Source organism: Equus przewalskii, chromosome 4, assembly GCF_037783145.1.
Source record: "Equus przewalskii isolate Varuska chromosome 4, EquPr2, whole genome shotgun sequence".
Classification (NCBI taxonomy): domain Eukaryota; kingdom Metazoa; phylum Chordata; class Mammalia; order Perissodactyla; family Equidae; genus Equus; species Equus przewalskii.
Genome location: NC_091834.1, coordinates 41,944,601 through 41,965,359, shown reverse-complemented (window position 1 = coordinate 41,965,359; position 20,759 = coordinate 41,944,601). Strand labels below are relative to the sequence as shown.

General features: G+C 41.0%; 1 protein-coding gene across 34 annotated transcripts in view; it reads left to right on the top strand.

Annotated features, from left to right (window-relative positions):
- Positions 1–20,759, top strand: part of ICA1 (islet cell autoantigen 1) — a 142,192-nt gene that overhangs the window by 105,193 nt on the left and 16,240 nt on the right. For all 34 annotated transcript variants that reach the window (XM_070615744.1, XM_070615752.1, XM_070615737.1 and 31 more), the window contains 4 exons: positions 9,162–9,259; positions 11,334–11,386; positions 14,106–14,168; positions 14,281–14,313. In XM_070615744.1, coding sequence (XP_070471845.1) covers positions 9,162–9,259; positions 11,334–11,386; positions 14,106–14,168; positions 14,281–14,313 — 247 coding nt within the window. The remainder of the gene's footprint in view (positions 1–9,161; positions 9,260–11,333; positions 11,387–14,105; positions 14,169–14,280; positions 14,314–20,759) is intronic.

The window sequence follows — 20,759 nt, the reverse complement described above, 5'->3', positions numbered from 1 at the left end:
CTGAATGGCACTGTATATTATTGATAATGGATATTTTGAAATTTAGCTAAATAGTTTCACGATTTATTTGTTCTCTGGATTTACCTAAGCAAGTAGCCCCTGAAATGCCTTTTGGGACTCTGGCTGGAAAGAAAACATTGTGCTTGGAGAGGTTTGCTGAGCTCTGTTAATGAAAAGCAACCCATTTGTTTTCTTTGCTGCAGGGTGTTTTCTGAGTGTGTTGGTAATTGTGCCATTGCAGCTGTATTTCCTGACTGTTAGTTTTATGCTTGATGAAGGATGATAATTAATGTATTAAACACTTGGTGCATCCTGTTTGGAGGCAAGAGTCTTTTGCTGCAGAATTACAGGGCTATAACTCATGCCCCAGAAGTTCAAGTTTTATTTCTAATGAAGCTTTCTCTAGAAAATACTTCTAGTTCTTTTCCAAAATAATTTTATTATACAAGTGAGTTGAGTCTCCACCTCTTACAACTTGAAAAATATCCAAGTGACTATTTTGACATTTTGTGAATATTTTGTGGTCGTGTTTTATGTAACAGCTATTGCTTTTTGACTCAGGCCCGATAGGATTCTATTGGTTCTACTTTCATTGACATGTTCCTTCATCATTTAATTTTATGATAACTAGATTTTTTTGCAGCATTTTAACTTTATGGAAAATTTAGCATTGAAATTTGATTATTACAAAATGTTTTAATCTAATAATTGTAACACAGCTCAAATTTAAAGTGGAGGGACTTTTAAGTGGTTTCCAGTAAAAGAAGTACTGTGCTAATCTTGTATTTTCAAACAATAAATATGTATTGATTCATTAAAATGCTACTAAATGTATGTACTTTGCATGAGTTATCGTTAATGTGTTAATTTTATACTGATTCCAAATCATCTGGGAATGTCTTTCACATGGTAGAAATTATCAGGTCATGGGGATAGGAATGGAATGTTACTAGCTGTATCTTGAAAGCACTGTCGCTTTTTTAGAGAAAGTAATTTAGGGTAAGAGTTTAAAGCATTTTTTAAAAAAACTAAATGAAATGCTGTCAGTAGGAAAGCAGTACCCCATCTTAAATTACCAACCCTCAGATGTGGTCATGTTTGTTTCATCCTTCCAGGATGTCATTTACTTACACATTTCCCCACACATCCAGAGCAAGCATCAGGGGGAAAGAAAAGCCCTCAGGAGTCAAGTGGCTTTTCCATGGAAAATCTAAAATTCTACTTGTTCTATTTGTACTGATGGCCTTTTCTCCCCCTATCTGGTATGCTGGTATGTGGGTTGAGTGGGATGTCTTTATAGAGAATTGAGCATTGGGCCCTTCAATAGAGTAGACACACTCACTGGGAGCTGGTTGAGGGGAAGCATGTCCTTCTGCATTTGTATTTGTAAAGAGATCTGAGTGGCTATATTTAATGCAAATGGTAGGTAGCAAAGTGTATTCCTGTGACATGTCCCATTCTAGTGTTTTCAGAAGGAATGCCAGGTTTTTGACTCTAGATAAATGATAAAGCGGAGTATGTGAGAACACAGGCCCTGGAGCCAGCCAGACCCTGCTTTCAGTTCAGCTCTGCCACTTTCCAGCTGTGTTGGTGGCGGTGGTGATGGTGGTTGAGATGGCGGTGGTGTAGAGAGAGTGGCAGCTATGGTGATGGCAGCATGTGGCAGCAGTACTCCCCCGAGGTGGGGGTAATAGGGATGGACTTATCAAGAATTCTGGCATTGGTCCAGAAGACAGCCATTGGCAGTATCAGTGCAGAAGAGTTTGTTGAGGTTGTCAGGTTCCATGGCCCAGCTTAAGTTACTTTATTACTCACCATTTTCACCCTAGATTATAAGTTTAGCAGTGAGTGTCCCAGGCAGGGCTGTGAATGGCCGTGGGATAGGAGGTCTTGCAACTTTGCCCAGGGTAACCCAGCCCACTCCCTCCCTGACTCCCACAGGTGCTCTGGCAGCTGCATCCCCAAACGCGCCCTCGAGCCCTGCAGGCCCTGTCTAGGCTCCTGTGATTCCCACCAGGGCTAGGAGAGGGCTGGGCAGGCCTGAAGCCAGAAAGGCAGGAGGGCTTCCCACCCCCGCCTCAGGCCTAATTCTAAACATGCAGTTTGACTTCGCAACTGGCTCTTCATCTGTGCCCAGATTTTAACTCCAAGGAGACCTGAATTTGCTCTCTGAACATGGTGAAAAATAACCATTGGAACAGATGAGCCAGTGTTCCCTCCTTTCTCTCCCAGGGTCTAGGACTTAGCACAGTTATATGGGACATCATTCTGGAGACCAAAATGCTGTTAGCTTTCACAATTCAAAAAACATCCTTTTCTAAATTTTGTTTTTCTCAAATTCGTATGCCTAACAGCCTTCTTCCACCCACCTCCACATTTCTCAGTTAATCACTCGAACATTTACCGACAAGCCACATGGCTCTGTAGTTACTTGCTTTGAAAATAAAGCCATAATAGTTTTTATGAAAATTGAGTAAATATCTCTGCAATGCTATTTTAGTTGCCAGTCCCAACATGGCAATTACTCATGGCCGGCTTCCAGAATATCCTTGTAGACTTTCAAGTTTTCTCTCAGTGTCATTACTTTACACAGCATTTAGCACAATGATTTTTTTTTCCCAGGCTGCTCCAGGCCAGATCCTTGCAAACAGCAGATTGGGATGCATCCAGGTCACTGGGAGAGGAGGGGGTAGGGGGACTGACCATGGCCACCATCGAAATCTGAGGTGGATAAGCTGGAGTGTGGCTAAGCATCAGTTCATCCATCCCTTATGACGACTGGCGTTTGTTCTTCCAGCAGCTGCTGGCTCAGGCCCTCCTCACAACAGTGAGGTTCTTCTCTGTCTCCCACTTCTCATTCCCTAACCTTGAGGGGAAAGGAAAAAGTGTTATCATTGTGTGGGTAGTTACTTTATGCCAGGCACTCTGTGAAGGGTGGGGTGAAATAATGTCTAGGAGAGTTCATCCTGGTTTGCGTGACTCTAATGTGCCAAGATTGGGGATTATACCTAATAATGCTGCTGGGTTCAGCATTTACGTAAAGAAAGTGCATACATTTTAGGTAATCCTCAAAATAACCTTGGGAAGTTGAATATTCTTGTTCTTGTTCCCTTGTTTCAAATAAGGAAATTGAAGCTCAGCAAGGTCTAGTAATTTGCCACGTGCCCAGTATGCAGTAGATCTGAGAATGGGGATGCCCATGCTTTTTCCACCCTGCCCTGTGGCACTTCTTCCAGGTGGCACTTCTGGCCGTGAGGCAGAAGGGCAGGGGAAAGCAGAAGTGCCACCTTTAAAAAGTATAGCTGCAAATCTTCAATTAAAAGTGACAGTTTGATATGTTTGCTTGTAGGCAAAAAACGTCATTTATATATGTCAGCCCCTCAGATACTTGGGAAACTATGATCCTTGTTTTCGAATTTGGAATTAAATCTTCTCAATCTCCTTGGCCTTTTATATGAAGGAGGAGTTCAGTAAATGTTCTTGGCTTGGCTATTGAATACTATTTCTCAACTAGTTGTAGAATTTTAAAGACCTGCATTTAACTGTTGCTTCTACCTGGTAGTGGTTGAATGGCCTTCAGCAGGTTACTCCACCTCTCTGAGTCTCCATTTCCATGTCAGGACATCAGGAATACAAAGTTTATCTGGGTTTGGTGAGGTGTGTAAAACATGGAATGCAGCACCTCACACAAGATGAGTCCTTAAAACATCTTTTTCCGTGTAGATCTTTAAAAGTTGTTGATAAGAAAGCACGTTTTGATTGCTCGCTGTGAGCTTGGTACTATGCAGAAGGATTATCTCAGTTAATCTTCACAAAGTCCCAAGAAAGGTGTACTTGTCATTAGCTTCATGGTCCTGATGGGTAAACAGAGGCCCCCAAGGGTTGAAGACCCTTTTCCTTGTCACAGCACTACTTGATCTATTTCCAAAGTCACTCTCTTCCAAGGACACTAAGATGCCTTCCCAGTACCAATTTTCCATTTTATTTTAAAGAATAAGATTGCATATCTTGTTTATGATTGTGTTTTTCTCTAATTTTACTCTTTAACTTTTTTGTTCTAGAGTACAGTTCAAGACTACCTTCTGGTCCTAGATTAGTAGTGTTCCTCATATAGTGTCTGTACAAATGTATACCTGCGTGGGCGGGGAGGACACACATGCTGAATGGCCATGAATTGCGTGGCTCCTGCACATTATTATGGTCTCTGCTTTTTATTCCTCATGTGCTACCAATTATGTAAACACAAACATGCACACACCCAACTGAGTTCAGCATCTTTTAACCATGCCTCACTATTTTGAGCACTTTTGTTTCCTTTTATAGACAATTATTTGGCACCTTCATAGATGTACAGTGTAATTAATGGGAAGTAGCATAAGAAAATTAATTGTCACAGTTAAAGATTAGAGAAAATGTTACCCGCTTGTCAAAGTTAAACATTAAGTTTAGGTGGTTGTGTTAGGGCTGGCTGCTGGCCTTCTGCCGTTGGAATTTGTTTTGCTGAGTAGTTTTGCTTTCATTCAGATGAATGTTGCTGCTGCTTTTATTTTCCTAATACAGGAAGTAGTAACTCCCATTATTATATTAAGCTGTTTCCTTTCTAAGACACTTTTGCAAGCTTGGTCTGCGCATTTCCTCTGTCACGCTGATCTTATATATTGTGTGTGTGCTTCCTGAAACCATTTAAGCATTGATGGAAACTATTAGCATGTCAGTGCAGCCTTAGCAGAGAGAGGTTACTTAGTCTAAAAACATTCTTTCCGCCACAGAGAACGTTTCAGTCTTATATGATGCTGTATTGCTGCTAATACCTCGTGATTTTCATGAACAATTTTAATGAAAGATCTTGTTGGTTTGGGGTTTAGAAACAGAATGCTTTGACGTTTCATTTCTGGAAATAGATTTGGATGTGGCTTCCATCAGCCGGGGATTCCTAATAGTTCCATCTGATGGCTGCCTTGTCTGGATAGCCAGTCAGGCCTCTTGGATCCGTTTTGCCTGAGCAGGTGTTCATGTCCACAGAAAATGCTATCACCTCTGACTTTTACAGATGCTACAGAGTTAAGCATTTTCAGCTGAATTGTGGACTTTAAAATAATCTAAAGAATTCACCTCCACCTCAGCCCTCAGCTGGACCTTCTCATGAAACCTTGGGGAGAGCAGTGGTCCACCATGGAGAACATCCTGTATCTGACAGTCGCACCCAGGAACTAATTTTGAGGGAGGAAAGGGGACATGATTTGTCATCCATGGTGCTTCAAAGTTCCTCTAAGCCCCTTTATATCTTCAATGTATACCATCTTTGTAAGAAACAGGTTCCACATGTGTTGTTGAAGTTCTTTTCCAAGCTATATAGAGGAGTATTTAGCTTAGTTTGATGTAAAACTCTTTCTTGCTTCAAGAGATGCCCCTTGAAAATGTTCTAAAACTGATTGTGGTGATGGTTGTGCAACTCTGTGACTATATTAAAAACCACTGAGTTGTATACTTTAAATGGGTGAATTCTATGGTATATGAATTATCTCTCAGTAAAGCTGATATGTGTATGTGTTAAACACACACACACGATTCCCCTTGGTACAAAATTCTAATATTTAATAAGCCCATGTGCTCAGTATTAATTTTGCTAGTGGTTTTAGAAACCTTTTCATATTATTCCCCAGAGCCTTTGAATTTCCTAGCTAAAGAGCTCTAAATTTTGCAGTTTAACCTTACATATGTTAGTTTATCAACCAGCAAGTACATATTTAGCACCTTTCTTGAGCGGCAACAGCCAAATTGTTATAGGGACAATGGTAATAGTGGGAAGAGAGGAGAAACTGTCACAGGAATTATTAATAATAAATTAAAGTAGCAATTGGAACTGCAGCCATTCTGTTGGTGAAGCACAATAGTGACTTAACTGTGATTGTGGTGACAGGGAGCCAACAATTGAGTCCCTGCTAATGGCTCAACAGGGGAAGGGGTTGAAAAGAAGGAGGGAGTGGTTTACATTACAAAGGGATTGTCTGAGAGCTGCTCAAGTGTGGTTATGAGAGGAGGTCAGGCTGGAGACAGAAGGGATGATAACCATGGAGCTGTCAAGGGCATCTCAGGGGCTTAGGCAAGCGCTGTGACAGCCAGACACGGCCGGCTGAGAGCAGACATGTCCTGGCCCTGCCTAGTGCTGATTGATAAAAAGGGAATGCAATGAGAAGATAATTGAGCAAACCAGGAGGCCTGCAGTAGTGTCACAGATCAAAAAATGAGTCTTGGAACCTCTGCTGAAAATACTCCTGGCTTCACTTTGACCGGGGTTGGACCACTCTTTGAAGAATGAAACTGCTGGAAGGGGTGTGTGTATGTGTGTGTGTGAGTAAAATGCTATGATTGGCAAATCTATTGAAAAGAGTAAGTCCTTGACATCTGTTGAACTCCTCCCTATGGTTGCACATTTCCAATGTACACACACACACGCACACATGTGCCCAGCTTTTACCAGATGCTTTGGGGGGGGTGTGTGTGTATATATATATATATATAACAGAGAGAAAGACAGAGAGAGAACATCTAGACTACAGTGCATGTTCTAATTGCCTCATTTGTTCCACTACTGTGCCTTATAGCATTTCCCCCTCCAGCTAAGGATCATGGATTCCATTTAGTTGTCATACATTAGAGAGACAGAAAGAGCAAAAGAATATGATGAAACTAATGGGACAAGATGTTAAATATTGATGAATGTGGGTAAAGGAATGTTCTGTTCTCCCTGTGTGACCCTTGCTGACCTCTTTATCCAGATCTCATAAGACTTGTACTCTTGCCCACTTCACTACAGCCCCAGTGGCATTCTTTTTGTTCCACAAACAAGCCAAGCTATTCCCACCTTTAGCCCTTTGCACTCGGGGCCCCCTCTTCTCCCTGGGCTGCGCGTGGCTGGCTCCTTCTTGTCATTTAGCTCTCAGTTGAAATATCATTTCCAAGAGAGGATATTCCTACTAACTGAAGTAATGACCCAATCGCTTTCTATCCCCCTCTTTTAATTCTTTGCCTAGACCCGTCACTAGCTGGTAATTTCATCTGTCTTGTTCACCAATATATCCCCAGCACCTGAAACAGCACCTGGCACTTGGTAGGTGCTCAAAAACTAATTGTTGCCTGAGTGTAACTAATGTAAATGTCCAGAAATAGGGAGTCATTAAAAATTATGCAACGGCTTATAGATGTGGTTTATGCAAGAAAATGCTTCAGAACTCCAATCAGGGGACATATATTCAAAGAGAAAACCATGACCCTATGATTAGGATATTGGTAAATGAATATACATTTATATATTTTAATTCAATATTAAATGTTTAAAATACATAAAAAGTATTTTTTATATTCTTCACTCTAATCAACTATTTCAATCACGAAATACCTACACAAATTAAATTGGTTAAGAGGACATCTACTCTCTATAAAAATATGTATATATATACAGTGATTCCGGTTATATAACTAGGGTAGGTATGAAAAAAACAGAAAAGAAGTGTATGAAAATAATAACTCATTGTTTTAGGGAGATGGAATTAGGAGTAATTTTTCCTTTTTTCATTTACGAAAATTTCTACACGTGGTTCTGTTATTTTTCTAATTTAAAAAATATTTTTAAGACACAAGACTTAATAGAGAAGAGATATAGTCAAATATTTATAAAGCTGTAAATGCAGTTTGGAGACGGAAGGACTTTCTTGAATTTGGTGTGCTTAGTGAACGAAGCTTTACGGAAAATAGCGGTAACTGTGATCTGGGTTTTACAAAGACCGATGGGACTTTTGAGGATGCGCAGACAGATAGAGCTTTTCTCGTTCAAGAAGCAGAATGAACAAAGACAGGAAGGGAGCAACTGGCACGTCGGAGACTATGAGGAGACGGCCTAAGTGCATGGTTAGTGGGAAGTGGTCTGGGAGAGTAAGATAGGACCATATTTTAGAAAATCTATAAAATCGGGCAGAGGGGGTTAGACTAGAAGTGGAAAGAAATAAGGAACTGTTATGGGTTCTTGAGAAAAAGGGTAACATGATAGCCTGGGTGTTTTAGGAAAATTATTCTGTGCGAGGAGTGAAACAGAGCTGGCAGTTCGGAGGGGTGACACCAGTGTCCATCTGGTGTCCATGGCAGACTTGAAAATCAATCGCAGCTCTGCTGGGACTTGGCCTCAGGACCATCCTCATCCAGCCTTCCAGTCAGCCGTCACTAATCAGTCAGAGTTGGTATCTGAAGCTTAATTGCCTTCTTCTATGTGTGTGTCATACTAGAGATGTGAAAGATGGGAAGAAGGAAGAGAGGAGAAGAGACGTGACGGCCCAAAGGAGGGATTTTAATAGTTCTGAGAATATACGCAGGATAACTAACTTGAGATGTTTCTCCTATATTTGTAGGTTTGTATTTCAATTAGGGCCAGAAATAGAGATCTTTTTGTATAACTCGTTATTCAGTTGTTACAGAAATGTTTTGCTTTTTCAGGCTTTGTCACTGGTGTACAGTTTCTAGGCACTTGCGTTTTAAAAAGTCTTTTCTTAAATATTTAATAAATCTTGAGAACAGTAACTCCAAGAAATTATGTGCCATAAAAAGATTCTCACCCATTTTTAATCTACAAAGAGTGGGGTGCACCTGCTCTGTCCACTTGTGGGAGTTAACTTGTCAGAATATGTTAAGCCACTATTTTCGGTTAAAAAAAAGTTTTGTTTTCTCTTTTAAAAAATATGCTGTTTTTAGGTTGCAAAATAGCAAACAAAATTAAAAATAAAATGAAATTGTCTCATCTTTGGTGGAGAAAAAGCTCCTGCTCTGTCAGTGTGTGGGCTGCAAGCAGAACAGAATGTTTATCTTAGCTGCATGTTAAAGATGGAAAATAAAGTTAGCAATAGCCAAAAGGCTTTCTTTTGAATAACTTATCACAAAAGGGAAAACATAAATCTAGTGGCAAAACAACTCTCCTTTCTAGTCTAGTATTTCTTGGATGAGTCTGAGAACATATATAATTTCATTTCTGTCCACTTGATTGGTTCACGGTAACCTCCCCCAACCTCTAATGCAACATTTGGTTGCTGGGACCAGGGGCAGTTGTATTTTTTATTGATGGTCTTTCTTTATCTTTTCTTTTTTTTTCCTTCTTTTTCATGATCATGATCAAGAGTTTACAAGACCCTATGAAAAAACTGGTTGAGAAAGAAGAAAGGAAGAAGATCACCCAGCAGGAAAGCACAGAGCCCGTGGTGGAGGAGCCAAGTCAGTAAGTCGAGGCTACTTCTGTTGGCAAAATCTTTCTTCCTACCAGTGCGGGCAGCGCAGTCCTTACTGACCAAGTCTGTTGGGACCTGGGACACAGTGTAATTGCTTTACTTCCTCCCTTCTCAGAGTAGATGTATTAAAATTGAGGCCAAACTCCCCTCAAGCATATTCCTGCTAGGCCATGACTCACTCACCCCAATAAGGGACCCATTTCTGGGATCTTAGAAGAGGCACACTTGGGAGGAATTGACCGGGGCAAGGAAGGGCAAATGTCGCTAGTGCTCCCTGGCTCTCTGTCTTGTGGCCTCAGCTTCCTGTGTTCTCTCGGGTTTCTGGGCCCTATCTGGTCCTTTTGTCACCATCCTTTACAAGATCCTGTCCTCGACAGGAAATCCCCTCGCTTTTCTCTCAAGGAAGGAAATGACCTATGAAATCGCCTCATAACACATGTAGTACTAAGGTGTTGCACAAAAGTGTTGAGTTTCAACATTTTGTTTTCTACTGCTCAGACCTTCTGTTTTTCTCCTCTGTGAAGCAGAGAGCAGCTATGAGTACAGGAAGTGACTGCCTGCATCTTCATCTCTTGCCTTTTTACAAAGAAGGCACCTCCAGTCATTTTAAATACTGAGAAGAACTTTGCAACATATCTGGTGAAGGTTTCCTAATCTCATACAGCAAGGAGGAGGTTTAAGTATGAATCTAGGTCTTTTTGTGTTGCGATGTCGTAGCCCACAGGAACGGGTGCATCTTGAACTGGCTGACCTAGGAAAGCAAGATAGATGACTTGACCTCCATTTGCTGTTCCTTTTCCACACAAAAAATTTAGATGGTAATCTTATGGTAAAACAGGCTTATGTTTTTACTGTGTTTCTAAATAAAGTTTTCAAATATATATATATTTTTTGTCCCACAGAAATATTTGTGGCCAATGTTAGCCCTTTTTAATTTTAAAGGAAATAGTAGCAAGTTTATTTAATGCAGACTGAAGGCAAGTTTTCACTGTAGGAACGACCAGAGAATGTGATCTGAATCTTGCACAGTTGACTATTTTAGGGGGAAGCGGTTTAACTTATTCCTGGTGAGAGTAATAATGCCAGATACCATTTAGTGAGCACCTACTATCTACTAAGCACAGTGCCAGGTGCTTTATTTATGTTATCTCAGCTCATTCTCATGGTAGCCCTCCATGTAATCAATGTAGGCATTTCCTCATTGTGCAAATGCTGGAAGCGAGGCTCAGAGAGGTGAAGGAGGTGAAGGGTCTGTCCACAACCCCTGGAGTGGTCAGAGGAAGAGCCTGGAGTGAGTCCCTGCACCTTGTTTTTGTCATACACGTTAATACCATCACAATAAAGCATTAGCCTTTACTCAGAAGGGCACTACCTAAGGTTATCTTGATTGGTTTTAATTAATTTCAGATTTGCCCGTTATTTTAGGACTTCTTTTAAAAAACTCAAAAAGTATAACCTAGTAACTATTTAAAATGACAGTGAAAATTTAATGAGAATTTGGTTCAGAAATAGCAGGTAAGGGTGAACCATGTAGGAAGGAGGTTCAGAGGCAGCAGCTGAGTCTCAGGGCGCTGATGTGTCTCTGCCGTGATCTTACAAGGTAGGGTAGGGGTTGAGTGGGCAACAGTCTGCCTCGATTTGGGGATGATCCTGCTTTCAGCCTTATGGAGTTTAGCTGACCTCCTGAGGTGTCCTCGCCTGTAACACCAAGAATCAGAATAAACTCCTGCTTGCCCATGGATTTTTTTACTATGTTTTTAAAAGTGATAACTTGAAGTATCTGTCTTAGTTATACCTAACTGCCCAACTAGATATTCACAGAATACATGTCTTACGATGAACCAAAATTCAGATGCGAAGATGCTGCTAACCAGCCTGGGAACAAGAGAGAGCCAGCAAATTTATTTCTTCTTCAGAAAATGTGTACCATGTAAATTACTGTACATTCGCCTTTCATGTGTGTGTGTGTGAGTGCAGTAATGGATATTGTACAGAAAATCTGGCTGTATCATAAATGTAACATTTTCAGAACTAGATTACTAAGTGTTTTTTTTTAATTTCAAGGTTAATTTCATTAGAGGATGAAAACCAGCACAAGGAATCCTCTAGTTTTAAGAGTAAGTCTGGATTTTTATTTAAAATTACTTCTGAAATACTACTGCTCCGCTGCCAACTCATTGTCTTTATCTGACAAAGTCCTCCTAGGCCTTTCTTCTTTTCCAATTGAGACAAGTCTATATTAATTTGCTTCTTATTGTTTCAGTTTTAAATTTTCAAATATCAATGATGTCGACCCTATGGCATTGTTGAGAGAGGCTGTATATTTTGAACCAGAAAATAGCATCATTAGTCGCTTAAGCAGCAGCCCTTCAGAGGAACAGCCACAACTGAGACTTGACAGAGAGCCGTTTCTTTTACAACAGATGATAACATTTCTCCTATTACCAGTACTAGGTCTAACTGCCATTTGGGCTGTAGAGAGAGTTTTAATACGATTACGTGATTACATCAAGTGAGTTTGATTTTCATTGTGTTGTGAGGTGGGTATTGGTCGTTGTTGGGAACAGATGGAAAGAGCTCGGACACTCCTCTTCCAGGTGATTCCTGGGCCTGCTCTGTAATGAGTGACACCAGATCCCTCGGGTGCATTGACTGGTATGTGGTCAGAAAAGGAATCAGAGTGTTGGTAGATGAACAGTTGCTGTGAAGGGCTTGTCAGCTGTTCCTGTCTCCTGCCATTACTGTCAGTTCTTTCATTGGTTCTTCTCAGAAAGGGGAGGCACACTGTGGTAGAACTAAGGTGATGTGATCCTGAGCCCTTCACTGGGACTCAATCCTTGGAGATGCAGGGGAGAGTTTTATAGGTGATATGAAGAGAACTCTAGTTACCCCAACCCTCTGTTCAGCCTGGCCCTCCCGAGGACATAGCTGCCTCTGCCCTGCTTCGCCTTTGCTACGGCTGCCTTGCTGGGAGATGGGAGAAGGCAAAGTAGATCCTGGAACTTCCACTCTCTTCCATCCTTTTCCTCCACCCTCTCTCTTCCTTCCTACTTTTCCAACCACTTGCTTCACCTACCTTATTCTAATGCTTTACTGCTTCATTTGCTTTTCTCCCATCTGCCATTCAACAGAAAAACAGAAAAAAACTCTCATTTTTTACCTCTTGAGCTTGACTTCATGTCATCTGTTCGCGCATGTACGCCTTCACTTACTCACGTACTTGTTCCTTTGTTCAACAGATGTGTATTGAGTGCCGCCTCTGTGGCGGGCACAGCACTGGGCTCTGGGCATACAGTGGTACACCAGACATATTCACACCCTTCCAGGATGGGGCTTAGAGTCAAAAGCGGTGGTCTAATAATTATACAAGTAATTGGGCAACTCCAACTTTGGTGAGAGCTACAAGAGCTATGGGCATGTGTGATGGGGAGACCCACTGTTTGAGAGGACCAGGGAGGTAGCTAAGTCAAGTGCTACTGCAAGACCTGTCAAAGCAAAAGAAACAGGCTGAGCAAAGACTGGGGGCCAAGGAGGACCAGGAGGAGGCCAGAAGAACAGTGTTCTAGAGTGTGGGGGAAGGAACAAGCGGCAGAAGGCAGAGAGGCGGGCTGGCCTGATCTCATTGGCCATGTAAGAGCTCTCCGACTGTATTAATCCGTACCCTCCAGCCTCAGTATCCCTTGGGTGCTGACAGCGTGAATCGTGTTGTGGGAATCTAGGTGATTGAACAGGAAAATTTTAGTTTTGTGGGAAAATGTAAACTCCAGTTTATTATATTTGTATTTGAGTTTTACATATCAATATAAATCATATATTTATAATGTGACAATACAGGGGGATCAAATTGTCTTTTTGTTTATGTAGTATCTTCACTTGCTTGCGGTATTTGCATAATATTTTGAGAGTGTAAATGTTGACCGCCTTGTTTTATATATACATATGGAATCGAATCCATGATAATGAAATATCCTCTTTTATTCTGTGACCTGCAGAAAGTCTAATGTACATATGCGCAAACCAAGTTTTAAGTCTGTTCTGTTGTGTGTATGTGTAAACACACACACATTATTGTTTAGAGCAGTTTTTGGCTCATAGCAAAATTGGGCAGAAGGTACAGAGATTTCCCATATACCCCCTACTCCCACACGTGCATAACCACCCTCATTATCAACATCCCCTATCAGGGTATTACATTTGTTACAATCGATGAAGCTACATTGACACGTATCACTCAAATTCAATAGTTTATATAAGGGTTTACCCTTGGTGTTGTGCAGTCTATGTGTTTGGACAAATGTATAATGACATGTACCCCCCTTACAGCATCAGACAGAATAGTTTCACTGCCCTAGAAATCCTCTGTGGCTTCACCTATTCATCTCTCCCTCCTCCCAAACCTCTGATCTTCTTACTGTCTCCAAAGTTCCAGAATGTCATATAGTTGGAATCATGCTGTATGTAGCCTTTACAGATTGGCTTCTTTCACTCAGAAATCTGCCCTTTTATTTTAGCCAGGCCCATATGGCTAAGGTTCATTAGCACCATCTAGTAATAGTCAGTTACTTAAGTCACACATTTGTCCATGAAAGGAGAATTGCTAGATCACTGTCATATAGTTTTCTACCAAACAAAGGAACGCTTCAGGGCTGTTGGCTCAGCGTTCATTGAGAGCCAACAGCTTGAGTAAAACGTAATCTGAGGACCCCTGCTTCCACATGAGTGCGTTTGTGGATACAATTTCTTCCTGAGGCTGTGTATTTACCTTACACTGCAATAGTATATGAACACACACCATTCTACATTGGTGATAACCAAATGTACATGTTATATTTGCAGCTGAAGATGGAAAAAGTGTTTTCTCCGCCTTAGACAAAAGCTCTTCACATAAAGCATGCTCAGGTAATCTAGATTAATGAAAACAACTCAATTTTAATAACTGGATTCAAACTCCTTACAAAATGAAACTGACTCATAATTTTGTTTTCTTTCTCCTCTTCTGATTGACCTATAGATGAACTATTAGACATGAAACCCGAGGAAGGTGGTAAGATTTATGCATTTCTTTGGGGTTATAATTTTTAAAATGTTTTTAATACTGTTTTACATGCAGGAAAATGTAATGTTTATCTTTTGAATAGCTTTGCATTCCCAAGCAAATTCTTTTTAGGTGACTGTCATTTGTCTTTATAAATGACTTTAAGTATGCCCAAACACAAATTAGCGTGTGTGGATCTGTCATCTTTAGTATAATTACATAATGTTCCAACTACTAAGGCTAAAAGTTACTATGTCAAAGCTTATATGCCTACATGTAGAAAAAACATGGCTTTCAGAGTCAGACAGACCTGAATGTGAATACTGGTTCTACCATAGCTGATCTATATGGGCTTAAGTAATTTGCTTCCTACTTAAATGCTTTCAACCTCTGTTGTTCTCAGTTGTAAAATGGAACCAAAAGCAACAGTCTTGCTGGGTTGTGAGGATTGGAGATCGTTTATGTAAAGGGTCTTTCAGGGTCTCTGACACAGGGACACTCTCCAGATTGTAAGCAGTTGAGATAGTAGGGCTAGACATGTTGTCCTGGTGGTATACTGTGCTGCATCTCCATTGAACCTTAGTTAAATGCAGAGGGAGAGTTTGCCTGGCAAGATCCTACACCCAAGTTCACCAGACCTAAAATCATTTACTAAATAACCCCCCAAAGAGAATGCAGAACCCTGGATTTGGAAGAGACATGCATAGGCTTAAGTGATCCCAAGAAATTGAGTGTTTTCAGCCTAGCCGTGACCTTTGTTCTCCATCCTACCAAGGGTTTCCTTCTAATGATTTTACCATGAGTCCAAAATACCCCGGAGATTCCAAGCCAAACTCGAGAGCACCCCTTGCCTTGGTGGCTGGCACACAGTCTTCTCTGGTCTTACAAGTTTCTTACAGGACCAGAAATGGGCCAAGATCATCCTGAAGGCCCCAGTTAACAAGGGCCGATGATTTTCTCCACTCAGTCTGAGCTTGCTTTGGATTTAATTTGCAAAGTGTGAAGGAAGAAAGTCTGAAAATTGAGGACATTGGTTAAAATTTTTTCAAAATTGGAAAGGCAACAGGACTCTGGCATTAAGTTTCCAAGACTTAGGAATATAAACTTGAGGACAAAAACTTCCTTTCCTTATTAATTTCTCATTCAAGGCAACACACTGTGCGATATTTCATGAATGTCCATGTGTATTTTATCAGAATGCCTACTTATTTGTAAATGTTGAAATCACACCAGGTTATAAAAAGTAAAATGCAAATAGTTAATGCAGATTGCCATTACATAGCCTCCCTTTTCATAGAAATGTTTTCCCCTTGGCTTAAGGATAGAATATTTTGATGAAATAAAGGGTTTTTTTTACAAATATTAATTTTTTGGAGGAGACTGAAGTCTTACAAAGGTGAGATAAAGACAATACCATAACAAGCAATAGGTACCCACCACCTAGTTTTTAGCAAGTCTTAACTTTCAACAAATTATTTAGAATCATCTATATGCTTCAACTTATTTTAATAAGAAGATTATTTCTCCTATTCCCAACCTGTTGTTTATGTAATTTGCTTTTTGCTTTTATTATTTCCTATTTAATTTCATTATTTTAATAAACAATTTTTGAATAGGTGGTCTATTCACATTGGTGCAAAAAACAAAATGATAATAAACACATATATAGTAAAAAAAAACTCTCACTCCCATTCCTGCTCCCCACTCACCTCTCTAGTCCAAAATTCCCATCCGCTGGTGTATCTTTCCAGCATTTCTTTACATAGACACAAGCAAATATGAGTCTACATATATATATATATATATATATTACTCCTCCTTACAAAAAAATTCTCAGTTTTGGATTTTTACTTTAAGTTGGTAGTAGTGATACAACAGTAACCCAGCAGTCCTGCATTTCTTCACAGAATTATCAGAAATGCTACTGCCTGAGAGGCCTGTTTACTTTCATAAGCTTCCTCCAAAGCATGTGCCACCATGCATCAGAATAAGATTGATATCTTCCTCCTTATTTAAAACAACTTTTATACCTCATTGGCTTATAGTTACAATCTTTGTCTTGTGGAAAGCAGCTCATATCCTTTTTTTGAGCACTCAGTTTAATTCTAAAGATAGACGAATATGCTCTTCCCCAAAATGTGGACTTGTTCTCAGGCAGAAAAATTGATGTGCACATTTTCTCAGTTAAATACAGTGTCATACAATTTCTCCTTTCCCTTTATCATGGCCACCCACAAAGCCCTTCTCAAGGCTTGAGCTCTGCTTTCTCACTATCCACCTCTTCTGCGTTGCATCAGCTTAAAAATTAACATGGCCATGAGTATAAAAATATTCTCTCAGTGCACAGAGAACTCTGGTGACTGGAGAAAAGAACACTCATTAATTAGTTGACTTCAAAATGTGTGCCCTTCAGAAAACTGCCTGAAGGCCCCAATCCTGAATTAAAACACTGATTACAATATGCAAGACATTAAACAATCAAGAAATAAAAATTGCTTAATCCAGGGATGGCTGCCTTTATAGGACTTGGGGCTGTCAGCTCTGGCACCCTGCTGTTTGGGGGCCGATGCACTCCCAGTGGTAATTCTCTTAGACGTGTATGTGGTATAATGTTATCAAAAAGCAGACGGCTGATGACAACAGCAAGGAGACAGTTCTCCAGGAGCCATTGCCCAGAAAGTCACTGTGATTCAGTGTCATAATGAAATGTGTTTTCTCCTGCTAAATAGATAACGTAAGGGAAAACCAATATTTGACCAGTTTATAAAAATGTTTTAAGTAAAAAAGAAACTGAGTGACGTTTTGAGATGCCTGAAGGTAGCTCTGAAATCACCTTATGACCACATGTGACAGTCTTGACCTCAATTCACAAGTTATAACGTGTAGAAATCTTTGTGTTCCTCAAAATTGGGCCAAAAAAATAGCTGTGAGATAACTGAACAGAAAGTAGTGGTATAAAGCAGAAAAGAAATGAATCCAGCTCCCCTAAATCTCACAATTTATGCTTCTCCAAAACATCCCTCTCTAGGACAAGACAAACTGAACCAATTTGTTAAAATTGTTATTGTCCATATTATAATTAAAATGTTTGTCTCCTGCTACTTCCCCGGTCACTGCTTCCAAACTTGTGATTCAAAATCCTGCCAACCATGAGAGTGACTGAGAAGCTCGTTCAGTAGCTCCCATGGGTCTGGGTGAGAACCTTTAACCCATAGCAATAATAGATATTTCTGTCTGCACCCAGTTTCTCCCAGTCACTCAGAAGTGTCTCCTGCAGTTCTCCACAGATAGCCAGCTGACCAGGGATCTGATTGCTTCCTCACGCGCAGTGTGGCAAAGGCTAAGCTCATTATCTTTCCTTAAACTTTCCTTTCTCTCTGTCTCCCTCAGCCTCCTAGGGTGAACTGCTGGCTCTGGTCCTTTCATGAAATAAGGGTGCACTTTTAAAACCAAATACTGTCCTTACTTGATCACCATGTCAGCAGTGTTCTGTGTAGACTTACCCCCGCCCCAGGTGTCAGGTTTTTCAGTAAAATTGCTTGCTTGTTAATATATAATGCTAAAATGGAGGAGCAGGCTTGTGGATCATCAAAAACTATTTTTTCAGTGCCTACTCAGGGTCTAGCACTGTTGGGGGTTTTTTTGGGGGATGGGTTGGTTTTTTTTGTTTTATGTTTGGGGTATGTGTGTGTGTGTCCCAGAGAGTGGGCAGGGGTGGATTTTCCCCCATCTGTTCTTATTATTATCTATGTCTTTTTCACCATAAGGGAGTTTTTAGAAACAGTATTCTTGAATTCCAAACAAGTACACTTTGTTACCAGAGACTTTTATAATGAAGAATATTTCTCTTGCTAGACATTTCTGGAAGGTAGTTTCCTACCCATCTTTCCTCCCATACTCTCTTTTGGGTGATGTGAGGATAGTGTTGGTGTTTGGGGTTTTTCATGTATGTTGCAAGTGTGTGGCCTTTACAATTAGTCATAATGTTGAGAGTGGGGACCAGAGAGAAAACCAGAGAAACAGAGTCTTCCTGTTTCACACACAGATGAAGGTAACTTCTGTGACATTTATCTGTTTGTTTTCCTGTGCTCTCGTTTTTGGTCTATGTAGTTATGTTTCCATCTTCTGTGTTCCTAATTTATGCTGAGGTCATGAAATTCGGTATGATTTCAAAAATATTACCTGAGTGGGCTATCACCAGTTTCCCACGTTAGCTTTCTGACGCCCACACTCTGGCTGAACTGAAGAGAGCTTCCTCTGTATGTCAGTTTTCAGTTGTTGAAAACTCATTGGGTCAGAATCGTTGCTCATTGGTTCATGGTCAGTTTTCCTAGGGACTGCTTTCCCAGGGGCATAGGGTTTTTGGTTTTGAACCTTGGGCAGTGCAGAGCAAACATGCTGAGTTGGTCTGCCATCTCGGCCAGTCTGCCATGGGGCCTGCAGCCAAGAGCTTTGCCTAGCTGCCAGTGGAACCATCTGACCTTAGAAACCCTCAGAACTTTACAGAAGCTTAAATATTAGTTTACATATGAGACCCTTAATAGGTTCTGAAGTGAAAGCAGTGTGTTGCACTGAGAAAACGTCTTGACCTATGAGCCAGGGGTCCCAAGCCAGATAATCTGTAACTAATAAATGATATGACCTTGGGCGAGTTGTCTAGCCCAAGTGTCTTTTTCCTGCTCTGTAAAATGAGTTAGAGGAGATGATCTCGAAGATCCCTTTCAGCTGAGTATGATTCTTCTCTTTGAGCATCTCATTGGGAGAAAAGAGCAGGTTCCCAGATGAGAAGGCAGGAAAGCACGTTTGAGAAATGGCAAGCAGAGGAGTTTTGCCTAATTGTAGGCTTCCCCGAAGACACTGCGGGTGAGTTTCTGAAAGGGCTGCATCAGAGCTTCACTGTAGAGGTCCTGAGGATCACTAGGAGGAGGGTTACTTAGTAGCCAGAGGGAGCCCTTGAAGGCTCCGAGTAAGGGAGCAGTAATCTCGCAGCTGACCTGAGCAACGGTGTACAGCAGGAGGGTGCCTTTCATGGATCGCCAGCAGACTCGCCAATGGGAAAACCCTAAAGGGCCCTCAAGTCGGGAATTGTCATCAGAGTTCAAGAAAGCACTTGGAATAGGAGCTGGAGATTTGAGAATCTTCCCAAGTGAGACAGAACCATGAGAATAAATAAGATCTTCTATAGAAAATGTAGGGAAAAGAGATATGATGGCTTAGGAGTAAACCTTAAGGGCAAGAAGGAAGAGGCAGCAGGGAAAGTATTGTCAAGGAGAGAAGAGGACATCCAGAGAGCCACTTCATGGGGACTCTCAGGAGTTGACTGCATTTCCAGAGTGGGTAACAGTGCAATGTGCTCTAAAAGTTGAAGCTTGAGAAAAGGGGGTTGGAATCGGCCATGAGGATCTCACTGATAACCTTCGAGAGGGCCACTTCAGTGTAGGGTGGGGCCAGGAACTTGATTACAGGCAGGCTAAAAAAGAGTGGTGGCAAAGTATAGTGTGTAGCTGTAGAAGGAGGAAGAAACCAGAACAGTAAGTTGCAGGAGGGTGTCGGGGGAGACAGCAATATCAAGTGAAGATTGACTGTTGTTGGGATGTGCGCACATCTTCTGAGGTCAGGGAGCAGAAGCTTTGGAGAATGAAAGACTACAGGTGCTGGAGCTGAATAATGGTGAGAGCAGAGCAGGCTCCTGAAGGGGACGGGGGGCAATAGAGAGAGCTGATCTTAGAAAAGCAGAGGGAACGCATGAAGGGTCATGGAGAGGGAGGCTGAGAGGTGAGAACTTGAGTCCACGATGTCTGTTGGCCTTTATTTTTGTAGTAACGTCTGTGGTTGGGTTATCTGATATGAAGGTAAACATGGAGACTGGAGAGCCTGCAAAAGCAGGAAGGGGCCTTGGAGTAGAGTCTGTGGGTTTGGCACCTGACAGCTCCACCACTTTTGTTCATCCTTTCAGACAAAAGCAGGATGGGGAGCTATAACCTGAGTAATACTTGCTCCTCTGCATGGATGGAAGCTCTGACTTCTATGTTCTTCTATGTTCTATGTTCGAAGTTCTATGGCTCTTACCAGAGCTTTTCTCAAAGAGCTTATGTCTCTGTGTGTGTCCCCATTTTCTCACAGTGGAGTTGAATTAGTTCCAAAGAAAATGATAACATGATTCTTAAGAACCAACTGACGAGAGTTATCTTTCAAGTCTCGACTTGTCTGGTTACAGACCTAAACCTGTCCTTTTCTACTCGTAATTAAGTTTTTCTTGCAAGTTATGTATAGTAATTTCAAGCATCTTAATTATCAGGGCAATAATTGGGAGGTTCCCCTGTTTTCTGGTTCAAGTCAGTGCCAGTTTCATTGCTTTCAGCTAAGTAATAAGTTCTCTTAAAAGAGAAGATGTCTACTTTGCAGCCTGACTTAACTGTTAAGTAACCAGGGCACTAAGTAATAGGCCTAATTCA